General features: G+C 32.5%; 1 protein-coding gene and 1 pseudogene across 7 annotated transcripts in view; one reads left to right on the plus strand and one right to left on the minus strand.

Annotated features, from left to right (window-relative positions):
* NAALADL2 (N-acetylated alpha-linked acidic dipeptidase like 2) overlaps window positions 1–26,935 on the plus strand; it is a 1,339,397-nt gene that overhangs the window by 1,162,747 nt on the left and 149,715 nt on the right. For all 7 annotated transcript variants that reach the window (XM_040480794.1, XM_040480792.1, XM_040480793.1 and 4 more), the window contains one exon: window positions 12,008–12,103. In XM_040480794.1, the coding sequence (XP_040336728.1) occupies window positions 12,008–12,103 (96 nt within the window). The remainder of the gene's footprint in view (window positions 1–12,007; window positions 12,104–26,935) is intronic.
* On the minus strand, window positions 18,369–20,217 carry LOC121033394 (NADH dehydrogenase [ubiquinone] 1 alpha subcomplex subunit 12-like; annotated as a pseudogene).

Consider the following 26,935-nt stretch of genomic DNA (forward strand, 5'->3'; position numbering starts at 1 on the left):
AGAAAGAAAGAAAGAAAGAAAGAAAGAAAGAAAGAAAGAAAGAAAGAAAAGAAGAAAATATTTTAAAATAGTAAGAGTAATATAATGAATGGCAAAATTTCAGATAGGCTAATATTCCAGGTTTAATTTCCCTGGGTGTTTTCACTCAGATTATGGAACATGAGATCATGACTGTATAGGTAATCTCTTCCTATTTCTAGCAAAAGGACTTTGAAGGACTGGAACACCTCTCCCAGTATTTGAATAATGTATTTGTTTCTTCTTAACCTGATGTTTAGATTCTTTTGCCCTTAACTTTAAGACCTTTAAATCCCTCATTTCTTTCACAGTTGATTAAATACAGCCCTGAGAAAAGCACCGACTGACTGTTCAACAGAAAGCTTTTCAGAAGGCTAACAGGCTCTGACCTCAAAGAAATGCTGTTGTTAAATTGACTTGAGACCTTTCCAGAGAGACCAGGTCTTACTAAAGACCTTATTAAAGTTTGGATTTCTCATTATTGAGAAAACTTCTTTCCCTCCAAGATCTGAGAATAAGTTTTTTTTTTTCCTTTTTTCTACCTTGCAACAAATTATTTGTGCAAATCCTGCTGCATTCTCAGTGAGACATAGAATATTAATCTTGTTACAATGCCACTGGGTGGGGTACCCAACCCTCCTGTGTAGCCAGGATGCACTGCTGGAGCTGAAGCAGCCCTAACTGAAATGTGTTAGAAGTGTTTGTAAGTAGCTGCTGCCCTGGGGGTCCATGTGTGCCTTTCCCTTCTCCGTAGGGACTCCTCCTGGAACCTTTCCCAGAACTCCAGGTGGTGTGAAATAATTTATAATCACCTATTAGTGCATCTGATATTTAAGAGAATATCTATCTCCCAAAAGAAAGGTAGTTAAAGAAAAAAAAAATTCAGCTAAACATGCAATGACTTGAGTTTATGGTATTGCCTCCTTAACTTCACAGTTATTTAAACTTCATATGAAAATGGAGATAACATCTCTATTGCCTAATTCAGTCAGTATAAGGATCCAAAATATCTGGGGGAGTTTTAGTTTCATATAGTCTGTTTTAAAAACTGAAATACAATAGAAGAGTGTGTGGATCTAAAATTACTGAAGAAGAGATGAACTCCCCAGGCAAATAGAGGTTCTGAGCCAGCAAAGATTTTAAATCACAACATTATGCACAGTTGTGTATTTTATTCATATATGAAATGTATATGAAGTGAACAGGGATTTCATTTTTTCTCACCTGTAAAGACTCTAAGGAATGTTTGTTAATACTATACCGTATTATAAACATAGACAGTATATTTTAACATTTATTTATTTGTGAGAGACAGAAAGAGACAGAGCACGACGGGGGGAGGGGTAGAGAGAGAGAGTCACAGAATCTGAAGCAGGCTCCAGGCTCTGAGCTGTCAGCACAGAGCCGGACGCGGGGCTCAAACCCACGAACCGTGGGATCATGACCTGAGCGGAAGTCCGATGCTTAAACGACTGAGCCACCCAGGCACCCTAGAGTAATTACATAGTATATTTTATAATGAATGGTTAAGAACACAGGTACTGCCTGGGTTCACTTCCCAGTTTTACTGTTTGAGCAAGATATTTAAACTCACTGTGCCTCAGTTTCTTCATCTACAAAGCGGAGTAATCATAAACTAGTATGTGCTATTTTATGAGAATTAATTGAGGGTTTTTTTGCAGTATGCCTTATTAGTATTATATATTTATCTATTATTCATTATACATAAAATATTTTTAGTGCATATTATAGAACATAAGGATTGACATGATCTCCAATTTAGGGTATAACTATCTGTAGACATTTTCTTTACCTTGGGGAAAATCTGCATATAAATACAAATCTTTTTCTTGCAAGTGGTTCTAAAGGAGAGTATAAGATCCTGACATCCCTCCCTAATACTTTGCTCACATAGAGTGTCCATGCCAGAATCTCTGAAATAGTCAAGATATTTAATGTTTATTTAAAAGTGGTACTTGGCTTAAAAATATTTAGGAACTCTGTCTTAAATTATAAGACGTATTTCAGGTAAGTAGTTTATTTTTATTGTTTTACATTCATGAAGATGCCTACTAACCTTCTTAGGCTGTATATTATTGAAGTAGTGGAATTGTACCGTTTGATAGAGTGACGTAGGTGTAAATGCATGTATAAGGCCCAACTGACCGAAGCTGAAATTTCAGTTCTCACACAAGGTACGCAACCATGAAAATTTTGAATAAATTCATTGAAGATACTTCTATCTCTAAATCTGATATGATGAAAAAAACCTAAATGATTTAATCAATACTTCTTAGATTTTACCTTTTTTTTGATGATACATGAAATGAATCATAAAATAAAAATACTGAGACTGACATACTTTAAATTTACCAGTTAAGTACATTAAGACAAAACAAATAAAAAACTGCCATCTACTTTCAATTTATTTCCTAAAAGGAAAAATGTTTTAATATCAGATGATAGTTGAAAGAACAAAATTTTAGAAAAAAAATTAACATAGGTCTTTAATTAGCATATAGTTAATTTTATGAAAAAAAGAACTCTGCAACATTATTATCTAATTTTGTATAGACTGGACTACAACACTACCGTATGAACTGGTATTTAATGGCCACTGCATTAATGAGAGTGAATGAGTCCTATGTTTAGGTTAAAATCCTGCCGATGAGTAAAAGTATTTCCTTAGCAAATTTCTTCATCCTTCATCTTAAACCTCAATTTCCTTCCTCAGCAAACTGGGGACAATAATACCTTTCTGACAGAGTTGCTACTTAGATAAACAGTTCTAGGCATTATTCTAAATGTTGTACATATATTAATTCATTTAATCCTTATGCTTTTACGAGTAGATTTTGTTACAATTAATTTTGCAGATGAGAAAGCTGAGGCACAGAGGATTTAGGTAACTTGCCGTATATCGAGTATTCAATAAATACTGTTGAGCATTCAATACTATTTATTAGTTTTATGTATTTATTATATGTTTATTATACTATATAAGGATTCTTTATCATTTATTTACTATAGACAAATATTAAATATTATGTATTTTTATATAAACAGCACATATTTCTATATAATATAAATACATTCATATATTTTATTCAAAATATATAAAACACATAAATACGGGTATTTTAAAATTGATTATTGTATTTATTTAATGCATATACATTTACTATATTTATGTTAATAAGAATATTGTTAGTACTGCTCCTCTTGTCATTAAAGCATGTATTTTGTCAGATGTTATTCTTTTATTTATAACAGCAGCACAGTTATGGAAGTATTAATAAGCACTACTCATTTATTTTACTATATAGAAGAATTAATGTTTATTAAGAAAGTTTAATAGTTTGGTGGCATCTTTTTACCTAATCTTAATTATTTACCATCAATTTATTAGCTAAAGGAATTTATTAGGAAATGCCTTAATTTGTAAAATGTTGTGCTAAGAACATATTTTTATTGTTTTTGTTGTTGTTGTTGTTGTTGTTGTTGCTATAACTTAGCTTTCCCTGCCTCCTGATCGTCTAGAAAGTGTGACATAAAACAAAACAAAGCATAACCACAGACTATTTAATGATGCATGGTGTGTATAAGACAGGCACACGTTCGATGATTAAGAGGTGAAAGAGGGACAGATATATAAAGGAAATTAGCTAAATGAAAGTCTAAAATATGAAGATTGGATCCTATAAAAGTATCTTGTTGGCATTTAAGAACTTTAAGACCAAAAATTCCTCATGAATTCATTTAGATGATATGCATCTATAAGACCTATTACAATTATTATCCCCTTCTTAAAAGTACTTTATAGGAAAATGCAAAATGTTTAAAGAATGTGCACAAAACAGACACATACACACACACAGAGGCAACTTTTAGTATTGGCTTTCCAAAAACTGTTTTGCAATTTTTGGAAAATTATTTAACCATATGAATTTTACATGTTTTACTCATGTATCTGGGTTAAATTAAGATTTCTAATGTCTCATTTAAGTCTAAAATTAGGATGCTGTATCAATATGAATAGAACTATAAAGGCACCTTGAATATTTTCAATATTTTCAATAAAGCCAATGCTATGGACTTTCCTAGAACTTGAAAAAATAATTGAATTGAAAAAACATGAATGAATTCAGAAAGTAATGTCCTAATATTGTTCCACATTTGACCCTTGGATTGTTACACTTCCGTTTAAACTCCACATTATCTGAGGTCTGTTGTACTTTGAATAGTAATGAGAATGTTATGTTTCAAAATTATGACTGTAATCACCTTTTTTTCTCAGCCCAGCACATTATGAATGTCAGTGCCATTCAAAGCCTGCAAGTGTTTTAATTTCACATATTAAATTTAAGTATTGATGTGTATATTCTCTTATTGCAGAAAGGAGAATATTGCAATGAGGGAAGTGCACATGAGACTTCTTAGGTTCAACTTTATTTAGTCTAAGCAGGGAGTCTTTGATGGTACATAGTGTTTATGCTGTTTATGTTGAATAGATTAAGTCTTAGAGGAAATTGTAACAAGAGGTGGTAGAAGTCATCCTTTTTCTCTTAAATTCAAACAACTAAAATCTTTGGCTAAGGAGAATTTTGGCAGTAAAGAGTAGGCATGGCATAGGAATGAAAGTGTGGGCTATGGAGTCAGAAAAACCTGGGCCTGAATCCAGGCTGTACCGCTTACTTATGGTATCACCTTGGGCTAATGTGGGGAACTCATTGGTTTCAATTCCCCATTTGTAAAGAGAGGATCATAATAATTCCCACCTTAAAGATATGTATGTGTGTTTAATATTATTCTATTCATACAGGTCATGTTCATTAAGTGCCAACTACATAGAAAATGCATGTGCAGAATGTTTTTGTTTAGATCAACACCCATTAAACCTACATGAATTAAATATTTTAAATGATTATTTCTTTTTTTAAGTTTGTTTGTTTGTTTGTTTACTTATTAATTTGAGAGAGCAGGGGAGAGGCAGAGAGAGAGGGAGAATCCCAAGCAGGCCGCGGAACCTGATGACATGGCGCTTGATCTCACAACCCTGAGATCATGACCTGAGCTGAAATTGAATAGATGCTTAACTGACTGAGCCACCAAGGTGCTCCTTAAATGGTTATTTCTAAAAAGAAACATGCAAAGGGTATATTTGGTATGGTAGTACATTAAAGTTTAGTCAACTCAGTCTAGTCCAGAAATGAATTAAATATGACTTTTGAGTGTTTTCTTTACCTCTGTATATGTACTAACACCATCTTCTATCATATTTATATCCTACCCCCATTTCAACACCTTTCTCTCCAATGGCTCCTCTCTTCTGTTTTCTGGGTAATTTTACTGAGCGTTTAATTCCTTCCATTCCAGACTACGATCTATTTATTTCCCTAAAATTTTCCTGTCTTTTAAAATCTCTTCTTATTTTCTGGATGCTTTCTCTCACAATATGTCCACAAAATATGTCCACATCAATCCGGTCTAAAACACAACAAACAAAACTTTTCCTTGATTCTTTCACTCTCTTTACATAATGATAATATTTTTTTAACTTTTCAACCTAACATGAATTTCTGGAGAGAATAATAGTTATTCTATATGAAATAGAATTTCATAGTTAGTGTTTCACTTCTCACATTTATTCCTCAACTGATTGTGTTGTCTCCTGTGCTCACTAATCCACAGAAACCCCTCTGACAAAAGACACCAGGAATCTTTGAAATCTACTTTTAATGAAATCTACTTTTAATGGATACTTTTCATCTTACTATATTTCTTTACTTCCTTTGAAGCATTGATTATTCATTCCAGACATCCTCTACCTTTTTGACTTCCATTAAATCAAACTCATATGCTGCTGTTTACTTTCTCTGATTATTCTATCGATAATATTTTCATGGGTTTTGTTTTTACTTTTTCTTAAATATCAGTGCCATTCAGAGATCTCAATATCACTCAAAGATCTGTATTACATTCAATATACTTCAAAGACTACATATGGTCCTCTTTACATTTTGATTACTATGTGCATGCTTAAATTAATTTTATTTGAGTTTAGAATTTGGTCTTGAACCAAACAGGTCATGAATAATATAGTCACTCGTCTTCTGGGATAACTTAATATGAGTATCTCACAAATACCTTACTTCAAATGTTTAAATTTAATTTTTCTGTCCTAAAGCTTCATATGTTTCTATATTTTCTAAAGTAATGAAATTTGTATCCACTCATTTTATCAAATCTAGAAATACTTGCAATCTCGATTCCTTTTTAAGATTTTTACATGTAATTAATTACCAAGCACTTTATCTTAAACATTTATCAAACTCATCCCTTCCTCTCTGTTTTTACTACCACTGTCCTGGGTTAGTCTCTCACATTTTCCCACTGTAGTACTACAATAGCATTCTGTGTAAACTCCCTGTTTCCCATCATATCTTTTTAAAATGTATCCCCCATATATGTGTCTATGTGGGCCATCCTCAACATACACTTGAAAATATCACTTGATCTGTCCAAAACCCTCCAAGAAATTACTGTAACTTATGGAAGTGGCTTTCAAACCTTAATAGTTGTAGATTTTAAAAGAGAAATTTCACATTGAGTTCAATATGCAAACACCTACTTATAGTGATTTAAATTTCAAAACTCTAACTTTCGATTACATAAAAAAACAATTCTTGATAAATGTAATAAAAAGCAAGCACAACCCACTTGTAATGTAGTCCTTTCCTCCTTCCTGAGCATATTTATATGCTTTATTTCTTTGCTTACTTCTGACGTGAACTCTCTGAGATGAGGACTAGCATGTTTACGTTTTTCAACCTTATGGATTGATGCTACTAAGATGGAGAGATTAATGACTTACACAAAAAGGTCCAGCATTTTTTTTACTATTTTAATAAGAAAGGGAGTCCATGTCTTAAAAGGCTTACAGTATAGTAAAGGAAAACAGAAATATAACAAAGCACAATGTAATACATGATGAGTAAAAGTAACGTAAAATGACATGGAAACACTGACAAGGGAACGAGGAACTCTGATGGGTTGGTGAGGATCAAGGGAAACAATTGCAGAAAGAAGCCTGGTAACCAGATGAAGGAAGAACATTTCAAGCCGATGAAGAAATAGTCTAAGTATAGGAATAGAGACAGTAAAAGTAAGAGTGGGTTTAGTTTGGTGAATAGCCTTCTGTGATATAAGCAGAAGCTATACAGAAATGGTGCAAATTAGTTTATGGGAAAGAAAGAATTGTTTAAAGGTGAAAGAAAAAAATGATAGGGTAGGGCCTGTTTGGGAAATATCATTCTAATGAATTTAAGCTTTGGGGGTGCCTGGGTGGCTCAGTCAGTTAAACCTCCAACTTCGCCTCAGGTCATGATCTCCTGGTCCATGAGTTCAAGCCCCTCATGGGCTCAGTGCTGGCAGCTCAGAACCTGGAACCTGCTTAAAATTCTGCATCTCCCTCTCTCTGCCCCTCTCCCACTCATGCTGTGTCACTCTCTCCCTGTCAAAAATAAACATTAAAAAAAATTTAAACTTTGGTCTATAGTCAGTAGAGACCATAGTTTGGGTAAAAGTAATAAATAACTAGACTATAGCAATGGATAGAAACTTGTAAAAAATTGTCTAAGTATATGGATTAGAAGATAATTGGCTAATGCAGTTATGTGGTACAAAGGGTGAGAGACATTGGAGCCACAAACGCATAAAATTTCAAAATATGTACATAAGTATAGGCAAAATATAGATACGATACTATCATTCAAGATAAGAAACGAAGGCAACAATTGGTGAAATACATGATCATGATTTGTAACATAAGTTGATATATCCAAAGGATCTCATGAAGAAACAAAAATAATTAACTAAAAATAAAAAAATCAAGTCTAGAGATAAAGATTTGGAAACTATCATTTTGAAGATGGTAGTTGAAGCCAGAAAAGTAGATAAAACCACTAGGGAGCCTGTGGAAAAGAGAATACTGAGAGGAGACCACTTAGAAATGACAGTAGCATTCAAAATGGAAAAGGAAATCCAGTTCACATAGAAAGTAATATACAAGTGGAAAACCAGCAGGGTCAAATCAGTGACTTTAGACACAAGAGTTGAAAGAAGGAAGGTAACCTGAACATGGTGAAATGTTACAGAAAGGACAAGTAAGTTAGTACTGAGGAGACCAATGGGATTTTACACCATATCCTAGATAGACTTTTCATCTCAATATCCCTTCTTATGTAATATTTTTATTATGATCTTCATGTGGAGGACATACAGTGTTAAGTTTTTGATATATCTTTATTTACTTCTTTATTTTAATCTATCAATATTGTTCTAAGCAAAAGTGCTTTCTAAGTAGTTAATGGTGCTCAACTTCCCACTCTTCGTCTACAAATGGGAGCCATTATTAAACAGCAATCATTCATAGTTAAGGTAATAGTAGTAGAAAACCTTCATAAAGCATATATCCTTCTTTTAATCTTTTCATATAAATATATATAAATACCTATATAAGAAATATAATTATATATATGTATTTATGTATATGTGTATATATACACACATCTATGTAAAGAATGGTAATATCTCAATCTTTTCAAAGACAATGATATTTGATGTATTATGTGTCCAAATCCCATTAGATTAAACTTAATGAAATTTAAGGATCATGTCCTTCATTAATAGAGTAAATGGCATATAGAAGGGTCACATGAATGTTTTTTAAATACTTAAATTTGGCACTAGAAACAAAGAATGGTATAGCAAGAGATACATGAAGGAATAAGAGAAAAAGTGATTACATTGGAGGATAAGACTCATATGGATAATTTAAATTAACATGTACTGCTACTAAATAATTGAAAGTTCAATAAAAACCTAATTAATTATAACTCCCTCTTTCTCTTCTATGGGATCATTCAGTCTGAGGCTGGCTGATATTTTACCTTTGCACTATTTATGAAGCTTTGTTTTGCTGTGTAAACTAATAAGATAAAATTATTTCAAGTTTTTTTAAAACTACTCACGAAGCAAACTTTTTAAGGACTCCATGCTTAAATTATTAAATGAAAATGAATGACACAAATTATTCATGTCATTCTTTTAATAAAGTTAATTCAAAGATATCTCTCTTCAAAAAAATAAACATATCTAAATGCAAACTATGTACTGTTTGTCATTGGATTATAGAGGGTTCTTTTGATTTCCTTTAGTCCTTTAGCATTCTACTGTAATTACCACATCATACTATGCTTATCAGTATCATTATGATATTTATTACTGTTAGCTTCATCATCAATGCCACTAATATAATATCGCCTATGTGGAAGACTTTGGACAGTTCATATCTCTGTGAAGTATATGTTATTTAAGTCTTTTAGATGTGGTAACTAATGCTTTGGAGATTAAGATGCTTAAACTGACATAATTATTAAGTGGCAAAGCCAACATTTTAATGTAGATCTGTGTTGACTGCCCAAAATGCTTCAAAAAAATAAGTTTATTAGACCTATTGCAGTGAGAAAGAAAAGCATTTTAAGGTGCTAGGTAGCTCAGTAGGTAAAGTGTCCAACTTCGGCTCAGGTCATGATCTCACTGCTCATGAGTTCAAGCCTCACATCAGGCTCTGTGCTGACAGCTCAGAGTTTGGAGTCTGTTTCAGATTCGGTCACTGTCTCTCTGCCCCTCCTCTGCTCACTTTCTCTCTCCCTCTCTCTCTCTCTCAAATATGAAATAAAAACATAAAAAAATTTTTAAAAAGAAAGAATGGCATCTTGACTAGGTGTATTAGTTTCCTAGAGCTGCCATAACAAACACCACAGATTGAGTATGTATACATTATTCAAGGTGGTATCAGAGTTGGTTCCTTCTGAGGCCTGTGACAAAAAAAAATCTGTCTCAAGCCTCTTGCTCACCTTCTGGTGGTTTTCTGGAAGACTTTCGAGTTCTTTGGCTTGTAGAATCATCACTCCAGTCTCCGTCTTCTTGTTCACATGGTTTTCTCCCTGTGCGCACATCTATTTCCAGATTTTCTCTTTTTATAAGGACACTAGTCATATTGTATTAGGGACCCATTCTACTCCAGTATGACCTCATTCTAAATTAGCTGGTTACATCTGTGATGACCTATTTCCAAATAATATCAGATTCTGAAATACTGAAGTTTAGAACTTCAATTTATGAATTATTCAACCTGTAACACTGATTATTAGTAGACTCTCAAAATGGAGAGATTAGGGAAGTACATTTATGATATTTTAGATTGAGTTGTGTGGTTTTATGATAAGTCTTCAAAAGTGGAGTACTGATTGAGGCTAGGTTCACTTTCTGACAAATTAGTTTCAGATTGTAGGGCAAAATGAGGAGAGGAATATAAAACAATTTTTTTTATAAGTAAGTTGTTTGTCTAGATACATAAGACGCTTGGTTGATTCATGGTTTTATTATCCAAAAGTGGATATATGCTAGAGAAAACAGCTAAATTACTTTTTTTGATCACAGTCTTGTTCAAAATAGGAGGTGAAGAGTATGCCTGATTATAGGGAATTGCTAGTATGTTGGTTTTAGTTGTCATCTACATGACTTCAGAGTCCATCAACTACATCATCCTAACTTTCTTTCCCATCATTGATATATCCCAAAGTAGTCTGTTCTGCTGTTGGATTGCTCTAATAAATAGATTTTTGAAAAAGTTCTAATATAATTCAGTTTAAATTTGTTACCCTTTTGTAGTCATTGATGGGGTTAGATTGGGTTGAATCTTCCTTCTCCATGATAGCCTTCAGAAAGATTATCAATCATTCAATAGTCTACATACATACATATATCCTTCCCCTACTCTTCTATTTTCTAGACAAATCCTAGTTACTTCAGGTTTTCAAGTAAAAGCTATATTTATATAGTAAATATCATCATATCATGGGATAATAATAAGGTTGATAACTACAAGGTCATTATTTTAGATAGTGTCTTAGCCCTTTCAGATGGCTTCAATAAAGTATCACAGACTGAGTGGCATGATAAGCAACTGAAACTTATTTTTCACAGTTCTGGAGGCAGGAAGTCCAAGATCAGGATGCCAACGTGGTTGAATGAGGAGTCTCTTCCAGGTTGCAAACTTCTTGTTCTATCCTCACATGAAGGAAGGGGATAGGGAGTTATGTGGAACCTCTTTTGTAAGGGCAATAATCCCAATTACAAGGATGAAGCCCTCATAAACTAATCACCTCCCAATGCCCCACCTTCTAATATGAATACTTTAGAGATTAGGATTTCAATATAGGAATTTTAGTTTAGCATAAGTATTTAGACCATAGTAGATTTCAACATTTTCAGTATCCTGTGTCTTCTTACATCCAGAAATATGTCTACACGCGGAAGTACAAAATGACTGGTTTAAGTTTTCCTGATTAATTTCAACCATCTTAACACTAAGGTTCTGATAACAACCAGCATGCTATTATTTTATTGGCAGCATGTAAAGCCATGAAACCAATCTAAGCAAAATATCTTACTATTGCTCTGAAGTGAGTTTTGCAATATTTAAAATATCATGCACACTTTTGCCTGAGCTTTTATAGATGGTAAACATGTTTATCAATAACATTCCATTCTAACAGCCTTAAAACATAAAAATAATACATAAAGCGGAGAAGGAAATTCAGATATGGGTTTTGTCATCAAGGTGTCTTACTCTACATATAAGTCTGCATTTGAAAAAAAGTGGGGGTTCTGCAAAGAACTATCTCTTCTGAACTAAAAAAAAAGTTTTTTGTAAATACAGCTAAGAGTTATAGAATTCTACTCATTTTAATTTATAAGTATTCTGCAATTAGTTAATTAGATCAGTAGAATGAAGGCCAACAATCAACAGAAACCTTAAAGCAATTTAGAGTCCTTTTGAATCTTTAAAGAAAATCCAATAAGCACTTGAAAAACAAAATCAATGAAGAGTCTTAAATGTTTCTTTTCTGATTTTCCACAGGGTCCAAGTTTTCTCTCTGAGGCCCTTTTCCTTAAACGTGCAACAAAAATTGAAGAAATGGATCCTTTTTTCCACCTTCATGAAACCATTACCAAGGTAGGAGATAAATGCATTCATGAGCAAGTTGAGCAAGTTTTGTTCTTTTTTGTTGATAGATGGAAGAAAGGAAAATAACCAATCAAGAGAAAATTTATACTTTCATTTATAAAATGTATTTGAAAGAAATTTAAGTACCTCCTCTTATTTTACTAAGGAGTAAGAATGATAAATGTCTCAGGTAAAATCATAGCAACCAATAACATGATTTGTAATGAAAACCAATCTTTAATAAAACAATTAGGTTTTTTTTCTTAATCTGAAAGTATATTTGTGGTATAATCTCAAGTATACCCCTTGATTAAGGGCAGTATAAAATGCATCTTTGATTTTCTGCATCTTCAAAATTTTGTGTCAATACTTAAGATACTTGGTTGTTTGTGGTGGTACTTTGTCATTGCATTAAAAAAATAAAGACTGCATTTATAATCAATGGTTTTACACTATGATGATCATACCTATATTTTTGCTTAAAACTCTTATCTGTGAGTTTATAATATGGAGAAAATTAAATTGTACAGTATGGAGTAAATGAAGTTAATATTCTGTCATTACCTGACATCATATGAATTTTTACTTTTACCAACTATTTGCTTAATGTGTCATAACTTCTCTTTGGGGAGTTGGAATTTATAGAGAATTTTTGCATTTCAACATTTCAAAAAAGAATCCATATTTATATATGCTTAGTTGAAAGATTGAATCATTCTTAAATCATCTTAGTGAAATTTTACAAGGCTATTTTTCTCCTCTTCATAAACAGAGATGTGATATAATGAACAAACTCAATGAGTGGCAATAGAATGAGCTCAGAATACAGACTATATTCTAGATCTATCATAGCTTTCTTTCTTTCTTTTTTTTTTTTAAGCTGCGCATTTGTTTTTTCTGAACTTTTGAAATAAGAGGAGTTTGGAGCACATTTTACTTAAAATGCTCCCAAGCTCAAAATATCTGAATCTTAACTACATTTATAAATCTTTGCTTTGCAATTTATTCCTGAGTCTTAATTTACTTTTGAATGTATCCATCCTTTGATACCCATTTTTATTTGGATGCAGCAACATGGAAATAGCCCCTAAATAATAGGTCCTTGGTATGTAAGATCTTAACTATATGCTTAATACTTATAGGGATGATAGACTGATAGATAAAAAATGATATCTATAGCTATCTATTTAAATTAGTGTATATTTGTATGTGTTTAGATGAGAGTATGTACATGTGTGTGTATTTATTCAAGAATTCTGGATATTTAGAGTCTACATTTATTTGCTTATTTTTAAGAGAAGCATTAGAGGATTTTACGGCAATGGAATACTAATATTTTCTCCTTTTTTTTTGAGAATTTATTGGATGTTTGTGGAATGGATAATTTTGAGTCCATATTGATATCAGGTATATAACAAGAGGTGTAAACTCACACTGATTCTTACTGCATGATGTCTTGGCCACAGTGCAGTTCCTAGCAGCATATTGGGAAGCAGGGATGGGTCAAGAAGGCAGTAGGAGAACATAGAACATAGCCTGAATATATATATATATATATATATATATATATATATATATATATATGCTGACTATATATATATATATATATATATATATACATATAGTCACTACATACTGACATACTATCTATCTATCTATCTATCTATCTATCTATCTATCTATCTATATACTGACTATATATATATAGTATGTAGTGTGAAACACAGGAAATCAGACACCTTTGAGAGAATACACAAATTTGTGCACAGACATTACCACAGGTTCTATATTTATTTTCAAATATGTTTCATATGTAGGCAGATATTTAACCCATTAAATGGATTTTAGAAAGAATTCTTTATCTATGAAGAAAGAAAACATGCCTAAGTATACAAGCAAGTGTCCTGTGACATTTTTTATAAAGAAATTTTTATCTAATGTTGATGCTGTCTCCTCAGTCATCATGTTTACCTATGGTAGCCACTCATGTTGCAGATCTAGGGAAGAAATTGTGCTTCAGAAGTTCAATCTTAGTTTACCAACAGGAAAACCTGGGAACCATAAAATGAAGTAGTTTATAGATACTTTATTTTAAGGTCAAATTTTTGTTGATCAATAACAAAATAAAAATATAAATATAGTAGGGTTGATCAGAGCACATGAGTAGGAGATATGGAACAGAGGTTTTACTACCATGGTTACCAACTTATTATTTTATTTAGTAAAACTGCATTTTATTTTCTACATCAAAAATGAGTACACTCATAACAGCTTTCCTCACTAGGATTCTGTGAGATTAAAAGATGATGCATACATTTTCTCTGAAAATGCAATATGGATATAATTGAGTATAATTATTAATTCATTAAAAAGTACTAGTGCTGATACCTTCAAAGTAGACTCTTACCTGCTTTTTCTGAATTTAGTTTTTCCTTTAAGGAAAAAAAAATAAGTTAGATATGAAAGCATACAATTTAATTAATTAAGTTCTGAGAATACACTAGTAAGTTAGTGTACAAATAGAATATAAAATTTAATTTGTGAAAGATTGAGGTCTTTAGAATATTTTGTTTCAATAAGAATAATAGTGGTATTAGTGTGATATTACAGAAATAGCAACGGACATTGAATAAAAATACCCAGCTTGGTATAAATTCTGTCAATCTGAATTATGAAAAAATGATGTGAAATAGGAAAAACACTTTGTAAAATGATAAAACACAGTTACTGATATTATATCAACTTTAAAACATTTTTAAGAAATCCATCATAATTAAAATATTGAAGATACTATATTGCTATTTCTCCCCCTAAAAATTTGAATTGGATACACAGCACTATAACAAAATCACATATTTATTTTTCTAATAAATAAATGTAATAATATACATCTAAGACAAATGTTCATGTAATACAATCTATTATCTTTTCTGAGTGAATAACTGCAGTCTAGACCTTTGTTATAGATCACAAATATGATTTCTATAAAATTAAATTACAATTTCTAAGTATTAAAAAGTTAATAATCTATCATTGGTGTTTTTTGGATTTAAAAAAATGAAAATAAATAGATGGCACTAATATGTGGGGTAGGAGCTATGAGTCCTAGCATGTAGTTTCCCAATGTTGTCCTGTAGTTCTTTAAAAAACTGTTTGTTTGTTTTTTTTTTTACAAAGTTTGACTTTATCTTGGCATTTGTCTTTTTGATATAAAGCATGGAACCTAAGAAAGTAATGAATGAGGCTCAATATTGATGCTAAAAGGTATAATTCATCATTGCCTCAATGACAGGTGATGCAGGATAAAGTCAAAGGACAACACATACTGCACTGATGTTGAAGATGTTTTCTTATCTTCTATAATTATCTTTAAAAATAGAGTTTGTTTTTTTTAATTATCATGGAAGCCAAACTAATTTCTCTAAGACTACACATGAATGAAATACCAATATAAATTTTAGCTGCTTAATCCTTTAATAAGTGAATAAAAATCTCCATGGATTTATGTTTTGAAATAGGCTTATTTCTCCTTCTGTACCTAGGAATTTTGTAGTCATGTTTCTAAATCTTCAACATTTAGCTCATAAATTGTTATTAGTTATCTAAGTATTCTTGTAGCCTAGTATAAGCCAAGGATGAAGCAAAATACTTGAAAAAATTAATACATAGGAGCAGGTACAGGGAGTAAACAAGTAAGCAAATCATTTAATATAACACACTAAAAAAGGTGATAGTAATATGACCAAGTTATGATAAGAAAGAAGATTGGAGTTTATACTTCTGACTACGAGATTTGAAGAACTTATCAGAAAGGTGACATTTGAAGAATTTAAGAAATATTAACTTTATCTTAATGTCAATGAGCTCCCTTTGAGAGTTCTTTAAAGAGCAGGTTGTCAGTGGTAGTATGTGAGAAATGATGGTTTGTATTTTGAATAACAGAAGACAGATTTAAGAGACATGTTTAGGTTTGAATAACAGGATATATGATTTACTGTATATGGGAAATGAAGCAAAGTGAAAAGTAAAGGAAACTTTGAATAGCTCCATCTTAGGCAAAGTTGATATTATTGAATTGACCAAATTAAAAGTTGGTTTGAAGAAAGTGATAGAGTTTGCCATTGGACATGTGGAATTTTGGATATTTAGGGCATCTAGACAAATATGTCACGGAAGCAGTTGGATACATGAGGTTGGGGCTCAGAAAGAAATGGAATCCAATATGCATTAGCTGATGCAATAACCACTTGTCACATGTGGATTTAAATTAAAAATAAATTAAATAAAACTAGAATTTAGTTTCCTTGATATCATTAACCACAATTCACGTGGTTAGTGACCACATACGGCTAATAGTTACTGCATGGGATCACACAGATTATAGAATATTTTCATCATTGCCAATGGTGCAGATGATGTTACCCTACAATATTCATGCAGAGCAGCAAGAATTACAAGGAAAGGACAAAACACCCAAGGTAGAATGGTTTATGGAATCCACAGGACAAGATATATTCTAAGAAGGAGGAACAGTTCAAGAGCATATTCTCCATAACCTCACACCATTAAGATGGCTACTATTAAAAACAAAACAAAATAAAAAATACCAAGTAATGACAAGGATGGGGAGAAATTGAAATTCTTGTACACTGTTCGTGAGAATATAAAATGGTGCAACTATTGCAGAAAACTGTATGGCAGTTCCTCAAAAAATTGAAAATAGAATTATCATTTTGATCCACCAATTCCATTTCCGGATATGTATCCCATAGAATTGAAAGTGAAGTCTTGTAAACGGATTTCTACACCTATATTGATAAAAACATTATTCACAATAGCGAAAACGTGGAAACATCCCAAGTGTCATAGATGGATAAATAAATAAGCAAAATGGCATGTATATATACAATGGAATATTGTTCAGCCTTAAAAAGGAAGGAAATTATGATATAGGCTACTTGAGGACATCATGCTAAGTAAATAAACATAAGTGTCACAAAATGACAAATACCATGTTTATATTGTTCTTAAAGTAATCAAAACCAAGGAGAAAGAAAATAGAATGGTGGTTGCTAGGGGCTGAGGTTGGGGTAGGAATGGGGAGTTTTTATTTAATGGGTATAGAGTTTCAGTTTACATGCTGCAAGAGTTATAGAGATGGGTATTGGCCATGGTTACATATTATGAATGTATTTCGTACCACTGAACTACACACTTAAAAATGGTTGATGGTGAATTCTGTTTTATGTGTATTTTACCACAAATTTAAAAAATTCAGAAATAAAAGTGTATTCATCCAATGTACTGGTCATTGGACGACCATTCTGAACTGATGATTTGGAATTTTAAAATTCTTTTTCTCTTCATTTACGCCTGATCTTCAGTTTTTTGCTATTATCCATAAAGAGTTCACATGACTTGTTAACCATTTCTTTGATTTACTTTTAATTGATGTAACATCCTGTATTCATTTTATATCGTTTTTAATATATTTTATTAGCATTTTATTCTTAAATAATATACATTCAATAAATGATGACTGATAACTATATATATATATATTTTTTAATTTTTTTTTCAACGTTTTTATTTATTTTTGGGACAGAGAGAGACAGAGCATGAACGGGGGAGGGGCAGAGAGAGAGGGAGACACAGAATCGGAAACAGGCTCCAGGCTCCGAGCCATCAGCTCAGAGCCCGATGTGGGGCTCGAACTCACGGACCGCGAGATCGTGACCTGGCTGAAGTCGGACGCTTAACCGACTGCGCCACCCAGGCGCCCCCTGATAACTATATTTTTAAACAAAACAAAACAGGGGCACCTGGGTGGTTCAGTCAGTTAAGTGTCCAACTCTTGGTATTGGCTCAGGTCATGATCTGATGGTTGGTATGTTCAAGCCCCACATTGGGCTCCAGGCTAAGAGTGTGGAGCCTGCTTGGGATTCTCTGTCTGCCCCCTCCCCACTCGCTAAAAAATACATTAAAAAAACAACAACAAATCAAAAATAAACAAAGCAAAACACTTTAGCTATGCTGAGAAGGAAAGGACATTTAAAATCAAGTGTCAGTATATACCATTTGGGGAAGCAGAAAAAAGCTGCTATCACATTATTAGATTAATAGTATTTTTCCTCTGGAACCCCAAATGTGCTCTCTCTCTCTCCATCCATATAGAATATTTTATTATATATTTTTAATATTTTTATTATATATGTTATAATATTTATTTTTTTAAGCAAATATTTTTAATCAAGTTAATAGTAAGTAGTAAAAGTGCAATTGCGGTAAGAACCCATACTTTACATGTTTAAATTATTTTCCATTGTCTTCACTTGTAAGGTATTGAAGGTAGAACCCACTCTTGAATCTTCTTTCTAGTAATAGAATAAGGTACACATTGTTCTGGAGTGCCACTCACACTGTACTTATGGTTTATCCAAATGAATTTACAAGCAGTAGGCGGTTTTGTTGTTGGAGGGTCATTGGTCATAGTGTGAAGCCAATGATGCCATTTGGGGGCACCATGCTTCCATCCATATCCCAAACAAAAAATGTGTTTTTGCCACTCAGTTTCAGTAGGATATATAACCCATTTTTGACGGCCAAAAAAACTGCTTGTTGTCTTTATAGCATTGGTTTCCATATTTGTCTTCCCCCACTAATGTACCAAGCCTCATATCATTTGCCCTGAAGAAAATTCGTAGATAGCTGCAGAGGCCGCCCTGGACACTGACCTCCTGCAGCCTGTGTTTCAGGACCTACAAGAACTCTATCTTGTCCCTCTATATTATATTTTTAAAGCTCTGAGTATAAAAAGTAAATCCAGGAAAACAAAAAGTACTTTATACTTTAGGTTCCATAAAAACTAGCAAATGACCTAATTTTGCTTGTGAGTTTCCTCAAGAAATACCAATTTATTAGTCATTTCATTGTTTTTCCCACCTAATTTAAGAAAAAAATATTTCTTTATCTTTAATTATTACAGGATATGCAATATTAATATGTTTTTAATATAGGGGTTTTAAAAATATTGTTCTTAAATGTATATACATATCTTCCTTTTCTTATATAATGTCAAAATAGAGATCTTTTATAAAATTATTTGGATATTGCAATATTCCAAAAAGAAAATAGTAGGGATAATATAGTATTTATTCCCATTATTTATGTGGAGAAAGTGTCACAGAGAGATTAAAATTGATGAATAAGGCAGTACTTGTATAAAGCCCGGAAGTCAAGGCTAGTAATTCTTATATAGTTTGTATTCTAACAATGTAGTTATATTTGCCCTTACTTATACTATAAATTTTAACTCAATTTTGTAGTGATATGAGTAAAGGCTGATAGTGGTGTCTTCAATGATGAAAAACATTTAAATAATTTTAATTTTTAACCATTTCAGTTAATATTAGTTACATTTAGGAATGATTAACCGGGATCACTTTGATTAATGGAGTTATATTCTGATCATTTATTTTAAACACATGATTTGTGAAATATGAATCTGCAATTATTTTAAATGTCATTATTGAATTATGGTTGCACCAGGTGTTATGATACTAATATTCTTAAAGCATGATAGCTGAAAACAAGCCACTAAAACAATCTATTCATTTTGTAACTATAGAATAGAAAGGCAGACTAAAATACAGAATGATTTTATTTCTCTTTAGCTGTCATCCTAAGCTATAGCTTAAAAATTATAGCTTAGTAGCATTGTGTAAAGTAAGAGAAAAAGGAAGAGACCAAATATCTTTTATTCAGTTTCCTGAATTCCAAAGTCATGCTGTATTCATGAGCTAATAGAATTTCTGGTAGAGATCTTTACATGCTTAAAAACCTGGCTATGATTTCTAATCTAAATGAGCAAATCTGAGTGTCTTCCAAGTATCTTTAATATTAATATACTTTTTGGATAAAATATGAGAATATTGTATTGTACTTAACAAAATAAATGTAATGATATTCTTTAATCTTGTTTGTACATTTGAGGTTATTCTGAAGCTATGGATTTAAAGCTCCTGTTTTTATTTTTAAAAATACTTTGAAATTTTTTTCCTGCTATATCAAATTATTGTTACTAGATGCAAGAGGTCTCCATAGGGATCTACACTATGTTTCATGACATGAGCTAAGCCAGAAAATATCCCAAATATGTATTTTCAATACAGAGATTGTATGTTGTAATAAAGAATGTTGGTTGGAGCTACTCAAGGGAGATGATGGGATATTAAAACCAACCTCCTATGCTTTGAAAAGGAAATATGATAGGTGTATATTTTCTTCATAAATGTATAATTAAACTCAATATCTTCATTTACTGAAATTGGAAATGGTGCTGACTATATTTTCTCTTGCCTAGAGAGGTTTGGTTTATTGTTTTTCATTATATAGCACAAATATTATAGTTTCTAAAGGCATGCCTTAAACTATCAGTTTCTCTTTTTTGTTTTTGTTTTTATTACTCAAAAGCAAGTTACTACACAATACAAACCTGTCAAAATTTGACTCCCTTTTAAAGGGAGGTTAATCATCAAAGTAGATATTTTGTTACATCATATTGAAAGATAGGCATATTACTGCATATACTTATTACTGCATATTAAGTAGAGATCCTGTTACTCTCTAACCATACTTTTTTCTGTCATATGTACGTAAAGACTGATTTTAACATGTATTTATTATAGAGTATAAGTATGCTAGTGATACAAATCAGGATAGGAAGGTCTATGATCACCTATAAATAATATGACAAACTTTAAAGACACAGTTAGCCTACTTCATAAAGTTTTCATATTTGGGGGCACCTGGGTGGCTCAGTTAGTTGAGCATCTGACTTCGGCTCAGGTCATGATCTCACAGTTTGCAGGTTTGAGCCCTGCATCGTGCTCTGTGCTGACAGCTCAGAGCCTGAAGCCTGCTTTGGATTCTGTGTCTCCCTGTCTCTGACCCTCCCCTGTTCATGCTCTGTCTGTCTCTGCCTCTCAACAATAAATAAATGTTAAAGAAAAAAAAAAGAGAAAGTTTTCATATCTAATTCAGGAAATAGTAGCCTCATCCTATAAAGTATCATTTTTAAAAAATTTTGTATGAGCTAAATATATCCTTCTTATTTCTGGTATCTGTCAATAAGTTGAAAGTGGATTTTAATGTTAATTTATTCATTTGCCCCTCACGAATGAAACAAGAGATTCTTTGTTGTGTCATAACATTTTCAGATAATATCATCCTTGAAATGATGTAGAAGTACAGAGACAAGGGGCAGAGTAGTCAATGGATAACAGATTAACTCTGGATAGGCAGGTCAAATGTCCTTCCAAACACTGCTGTAAATAAAGCCTCTGTATAATGAAAAGATTTAAATACTCCAGGGAATAACCACTTGTTAAAAAAATCAAATGTAGCACAACAAACCAGAAGTATCTGGGCAGTCTTTTGGAGTCTATTACAATGGACTTTGGTCATAATGCTTACATGTCCTCGGGACAGTGCCCACTGTCCCCATGGGTGACTGTAATCAAAGATCCCCTTACACACAAACAGATCACACACATATGCACTCATTATGTGATATGATACAGATTTTCAGTGCCAGTCACTCTCAGTGTTCCCCACTTGTCTTCTCTTCCAGGAAAGTCTGAATGTCATCCTGTTTGTTTTTTTGTTGGTTGGTTTTTGAGTTTATTTTTTGTTTTGAGAGAAAGAGAGAGAACTGAAAGGGCAGAGAGACAGGGAGAGAGAATCTCAAGCAGGCTTCACAATGTCAGTGCAGAGCCTGATGAGGGGCTCAAACTCACGAATTATAAGATCATGATCTGAGCCAAAACCAAGAGTTGGATGCTTAACTGACTGAGCCACCCAGGCACCCCTGTTTGTTTGTTTGTTTGTTTGTTTGTTTGTTTGTTTGTTTAAATAATCTTTGGACCTGTATATTCTGCTAATGATGAGACACAGAAAATATTTAAAAATTGCAGGGGTTTTTTTTTTTGGCACTTAGTAGTCACCATTTGAATTATGCAATGTCTTTCAGAGTTCATAGTAATTGGTGTTTTAGGATAGAATGAAGTATTCCATTACATTTTTATGATACCAAATTGATTTTAGGAAATGAGTGAGACTTAAATTTGAATAATTCAAACAAATTTTTATTTGAAAGGCAAACAAAATTTTTGTTTGTAATAGAAAAACCGTTTATTTAAAATTAATTATGATGTATTTACTAATATGTCTATTTAATTTTTTAAACTAAGGTTTAGGAATTAGTTATATTTATAATTACAGTGTTCTTGACCATTTGCAGAGGCTCAAATAGTAATATTTCTGCTCTCTAAAATAAAACAATAATGAAAAATCAGAATTATGATCCCTAGTGGTCAAGAAAAAGAATTATGATCCTTATAGTTACTGACTTTTAAGAAAACTAGGAAGAATATAATCCCATTTTAGAGATATTTCCTTCAAAAGTTAAAAAAAGTACATATCAGGATGGTTTTGTTTGCCATTAATAAGGACCTGCATGCAAACTTGTTCAATAAGAATAAAATCATTCTATTTTTCTCATGTAACTGAAAGTTCTAGAAAAGGCATGCTTCAGGAGTAGCTCAAACATAACCCTTGATCCACTTATCTATTATCCTCTTGGTTGTACCCTTTTCTCTGTTGAGCTTTCCACAAGTAGGAGAAAAATGCTACCAGCAGTTCCTGGAACCATAGCTATACGTAAATCTGTCAAAGCAAGAGAGGATCTCTTTTCTGGTGAATTTCTCAGAAGAGTGAAGATGCTGATTTCTAGAAAGCCACAGCCAAATGGAGCCTCTTATTATTACTCTGAACTGGTCTCATGCTTATTTTGAATTATTTCTTGTGACCACAGAAATAACAGTGCTGATTGGGTTAGGCCTAGTTCACATACACTAATCACTATGGAAAAGAAGTTGAAGTTTTTAAAACCCTGGTTTGGAAGAATGAGAGTAAGGAAGATCAGGTGATTAGGGTTCATCGTATCTTCTTTAATTAATAATCTTGCCTAATTCAGACTAGTGAAAACCCAGTTGGAGGAGGGTATGAAGACATATGGATATGTCAGAATGAAAACAATAACTGACTGGGAACACGGGGAAATGTATGAACAAGAGACTGATGAGAGTCTTAGAAAGTAGGATTATTTCAGAGTAGAAAAACTAATTTTTATGTTAGATGACTTGGGGAAATAATTTATTGTTGTTTTTTCTTTAAATAAAACGGGCTTTATTGAATCTCTCTAAGTGGTATAATTTATTTCAGTCAACTATTTGAAAAGAGAGTTGCAGTATTTGTTCAGAAGAATGAAGGTATATTTGACTTTGAGGAATAAGTAGTAAAGATCTATGTTAGCTGGGTTTTAAGTTTTAGAATAGTAATACAAATTTTGATTGGTAATGAAGGAAAGCTGATTTGCCTCTTCCTCATCCACATTGGTAGGTATAAATGTAGTTTGTTTATTTTTATTACTGTAAAACTTTTTATTGCATGAATACCAAAGTTTATCTACTGCTCCACTGTTGATGTGTATTTGGCTTGTTTCCAGCAACAATTAAGAATATTTTTGTACAAGTCTTCTTGTATATGAATTTCTCTAAGATATATACTGAGAAATGGAATTACTGGGTTATAGGGTATGAATATGTTTAAACCTAGAAGGTAACGCTAAGTCGCTAGGATAATTGACTGCCAAGTCCCCCAAAGACCACCAGAAGAGTCTACTGATTAAGCAAAAGTTATTATACTGACCTCACAAAGAGAGGACAATACTGACTGAATCGTAGTAGTATTTTAGGAGGGAGTATCCTGCAGGAAATATTTATAGAAGATTTGAGTGTCTGGACTTAAGTTTTAAGGTGAGTGTTTTAGTTCAGAGAAATAACTGTTAATGGGAAAAATTAATGACAATAGGAGTTGGTGTACGTGATAAAGGGAAGACTGATAAATGAGCTATTTTTCCAAGTGAGCAAATTATTGCCCAGGGAAGTGAGGTGTTTGCAAAGAAGAGTAAGTTATTCATCTGGATATATTGGTTTGTAGAAATTTCTTGATACAAACAGTGAAGTTATTTATTAGTTTAAAACTTTATTATCATAAGCTAATTTTTTCTGGTATAAGTGGTTATGCTGACACATAGTTTTCAGCGCTGATAGTTAAGCTAAGTGGACTCATGTAGTCTTGATTCTTGGAGCCATGTGTGACAATTCTCTTTAATCCTATATCAAACTTGATAGTTTTTTCATTTTTGCTAATCTGATATGTGCAAATACTGCCTAATTGTAGTTTAAATTGTGTGCCTTTCTCTGATTGCTGATGAAATCGAATGGTTTCACATATTGGCAGTTTGGGTTTTCTAGATGTTTGTTTGTATGTATGTATGTATTCTAAGTGCCTCTTAAAGTCATTGCCAAGTTAAAAAAATTTATTGGATAGTTCATCTTTTTTATTGACTCATAGGAGATATTTGTTTATTCTGGCCATGAACTTGTTATAAGTTACATGTGTTGGAAATATCTTCTCCCAGGTTTTGACTGTTATTTCCACTCTTTTTATTGTATCTTTTACTGAGCAGTTATTCATTTCAGTGTAATGTAGTTTAGTAATTTCTTTCTTTATGTTTAGTGTTTTCAGAGTTTTAAGAAATTCTTCCATGTCCTGAGATAATACTTTTATAATTTTTCCTTTAACATTTACATATTTAATCTACCATGATAATGATTATGATGATGATGATGATGATGATAATGATGATTGTGATGATTTAGTTAGGGGTGTAATTTCTAATTTTCTGCCTAATTTAGTGATAATTCCATCCTTCCCTGATGATAAATAATTAAACTAACATATATGAACTTTCTGTGTATGTAAAGATAAGTTTCTGGTCTCTCAATTCTATTCTTCAGTCTATTTGTCTGTTAGTGTACAAACACAACACTGTTTTAGCATTATGTCTTTATCTTCTTTTTTCCCCCCACTGGGTGGTAGCCTTATGTCTTTAAAACAGGATGTCCTATTTGGTAGTTCATGGTTCCTACTTAATTCTTCTGTGAGAATATCTTGACTGTTCTTGCCCTCTTTTTCTTCCATATAAATGTGAAAATTAACTTGTTTGATTCTACAAAAAACTTATAGGAATACCAATTGGAAATGAAGGCACTATACACTTTTTAAATAAGTCTTTCTTGATCCAAAATGATTGATTGTTCTCAAAAGTTTATTCTATTACTATCATCAAAGGTAGTAACGGCAATGGCAAGGTAAATAACTGAGTGTCCTAGTTTACAGCTGTATAGTGCTAAAAGTATCCTTAAAAGTCATCCTTTGAATAACTCACTTTACATGTAATTTACTGCTATCCATAGAAGTGAAGATCAACATTACAGCATGTATGTAGCTGACATAGGACTCAGGCTAAGCTCCGATCTCATTCATTCTTATAAAACATATTTACTCAACATCTCTATGTGTTCAGGGATATAACAATGAACAATGCAAGAAAGTGTACTTGCCTTGTAATTCACTGTATCATACTACTTTACTTGCACAAACTCAAAAAAGCCATCAGTAAAATCTTTATTAAACACATTCTAGTGGCTGGACACTGTTTTAGTGGTAAAGTATATAGCAATAAACAAAAAAGGAATGATTATCATCCTCAAGGTCCAAGAGTGTATGGCAGACAGATATCATAAAAGTATAGGTATCAATACAAACTATATTAAGGTTCTGAGACAAAGTATAAAGTACTGTTAGAATTTATATAAGGGCTGTGGGGAACACTGACTTAGTCTGGAGTATCTGGGAAGATTTTCCTGAAAGAGTAATTTCAGAGTTTGAAAAAGAAAAAGAGTCAAGTAGAGAAATCTGCATTACTAACATATCTGATATGTGGGAGCCCAGCTTACCCTAGGAAATGAAAAGAGACTATACCACTGGAAACCAGAGAATAAAAGTAATGATGACATAAATAGGGTTAGTTGATAAAATAAGACCTCATGATGTATCTTATTGTTTATAAAAGAAAGGAAATTCCCATTGTAATATAAGAAGCATTCCAAGACCAATAAAATGGGAAATTTAAAGACAAATACTTACATTTTTTACAACAGATAATGATGGTTGATTCTGTTGATTTTCACTTGGCAGTAAATAGCATTCTGAGTAGTATCTGGTTCAATGGTCTGACAATAATTAAATAAAGAAAATAGGACAAGGATGTGGAGAAATGGGATCCACTGTAAAATAATTAATAGTTCAATATGTAGAACCTTAAACTACAAGTCTAGTTTAAAATTAATTTATGTGGGGGCGCCTGGGTGGCTCAGTCAGTTGAGCGTCTGACTTCGGCTCAGGTCACCATCTCACGGTTCGTGAGTTCGAGCCCCACGTCGGGCTCTGTGCAGACAGCTCGGGGCCTGGAGCCTGTTTCAGATTCTGTGTCTCCCTCTCTCTCTGCTCCTCCCCTGCTCACACTCTGTCTCTCTCTCAAAAATAAATAAAGATAGGGGCGCCTGGGTGGCGCAGTCGGTTAAGCGTCCGACTTCAGCCAGGTCACGATCTCGCGGTCCGTGAGTTCGAGCCCCGCGTCAGGCTCTGGGCTGATGGCTCAGAGCCTGGAGCCTGTTTCCGATTCTGTGTCTTCCTCTCTCTCTGCCCCTCCCCTGTTCATGCTCTGTCTCTCTCTGTCCCCAAAATGAATAAACGTTGAAAAAATAAATAAATAAATAAATAAATAAATAAATAAATAAATAAAGATTAAAAAAAAATAAAATTAATTTATGTGTAATTATAAATTATCTGTTTAAATCTTCATCTTTTTCC

The sequence above is a fragment of the Herpailurus yagouaroundi genome, unplaced genomic scaffold (assembly GCF_014898765.1).
Source record: "Herpailurus yagouaroundi ecotype Mexico unplaced genomic scaffold, PumYag 159, whole genome shotgun sequence".
Taxonomy (NCBI): Eukaryota; Metazoa; Chordata; class Mammalia; order Carnivora; family Felidae; genus Herpailurus; species Herpailurus yagouaroundi.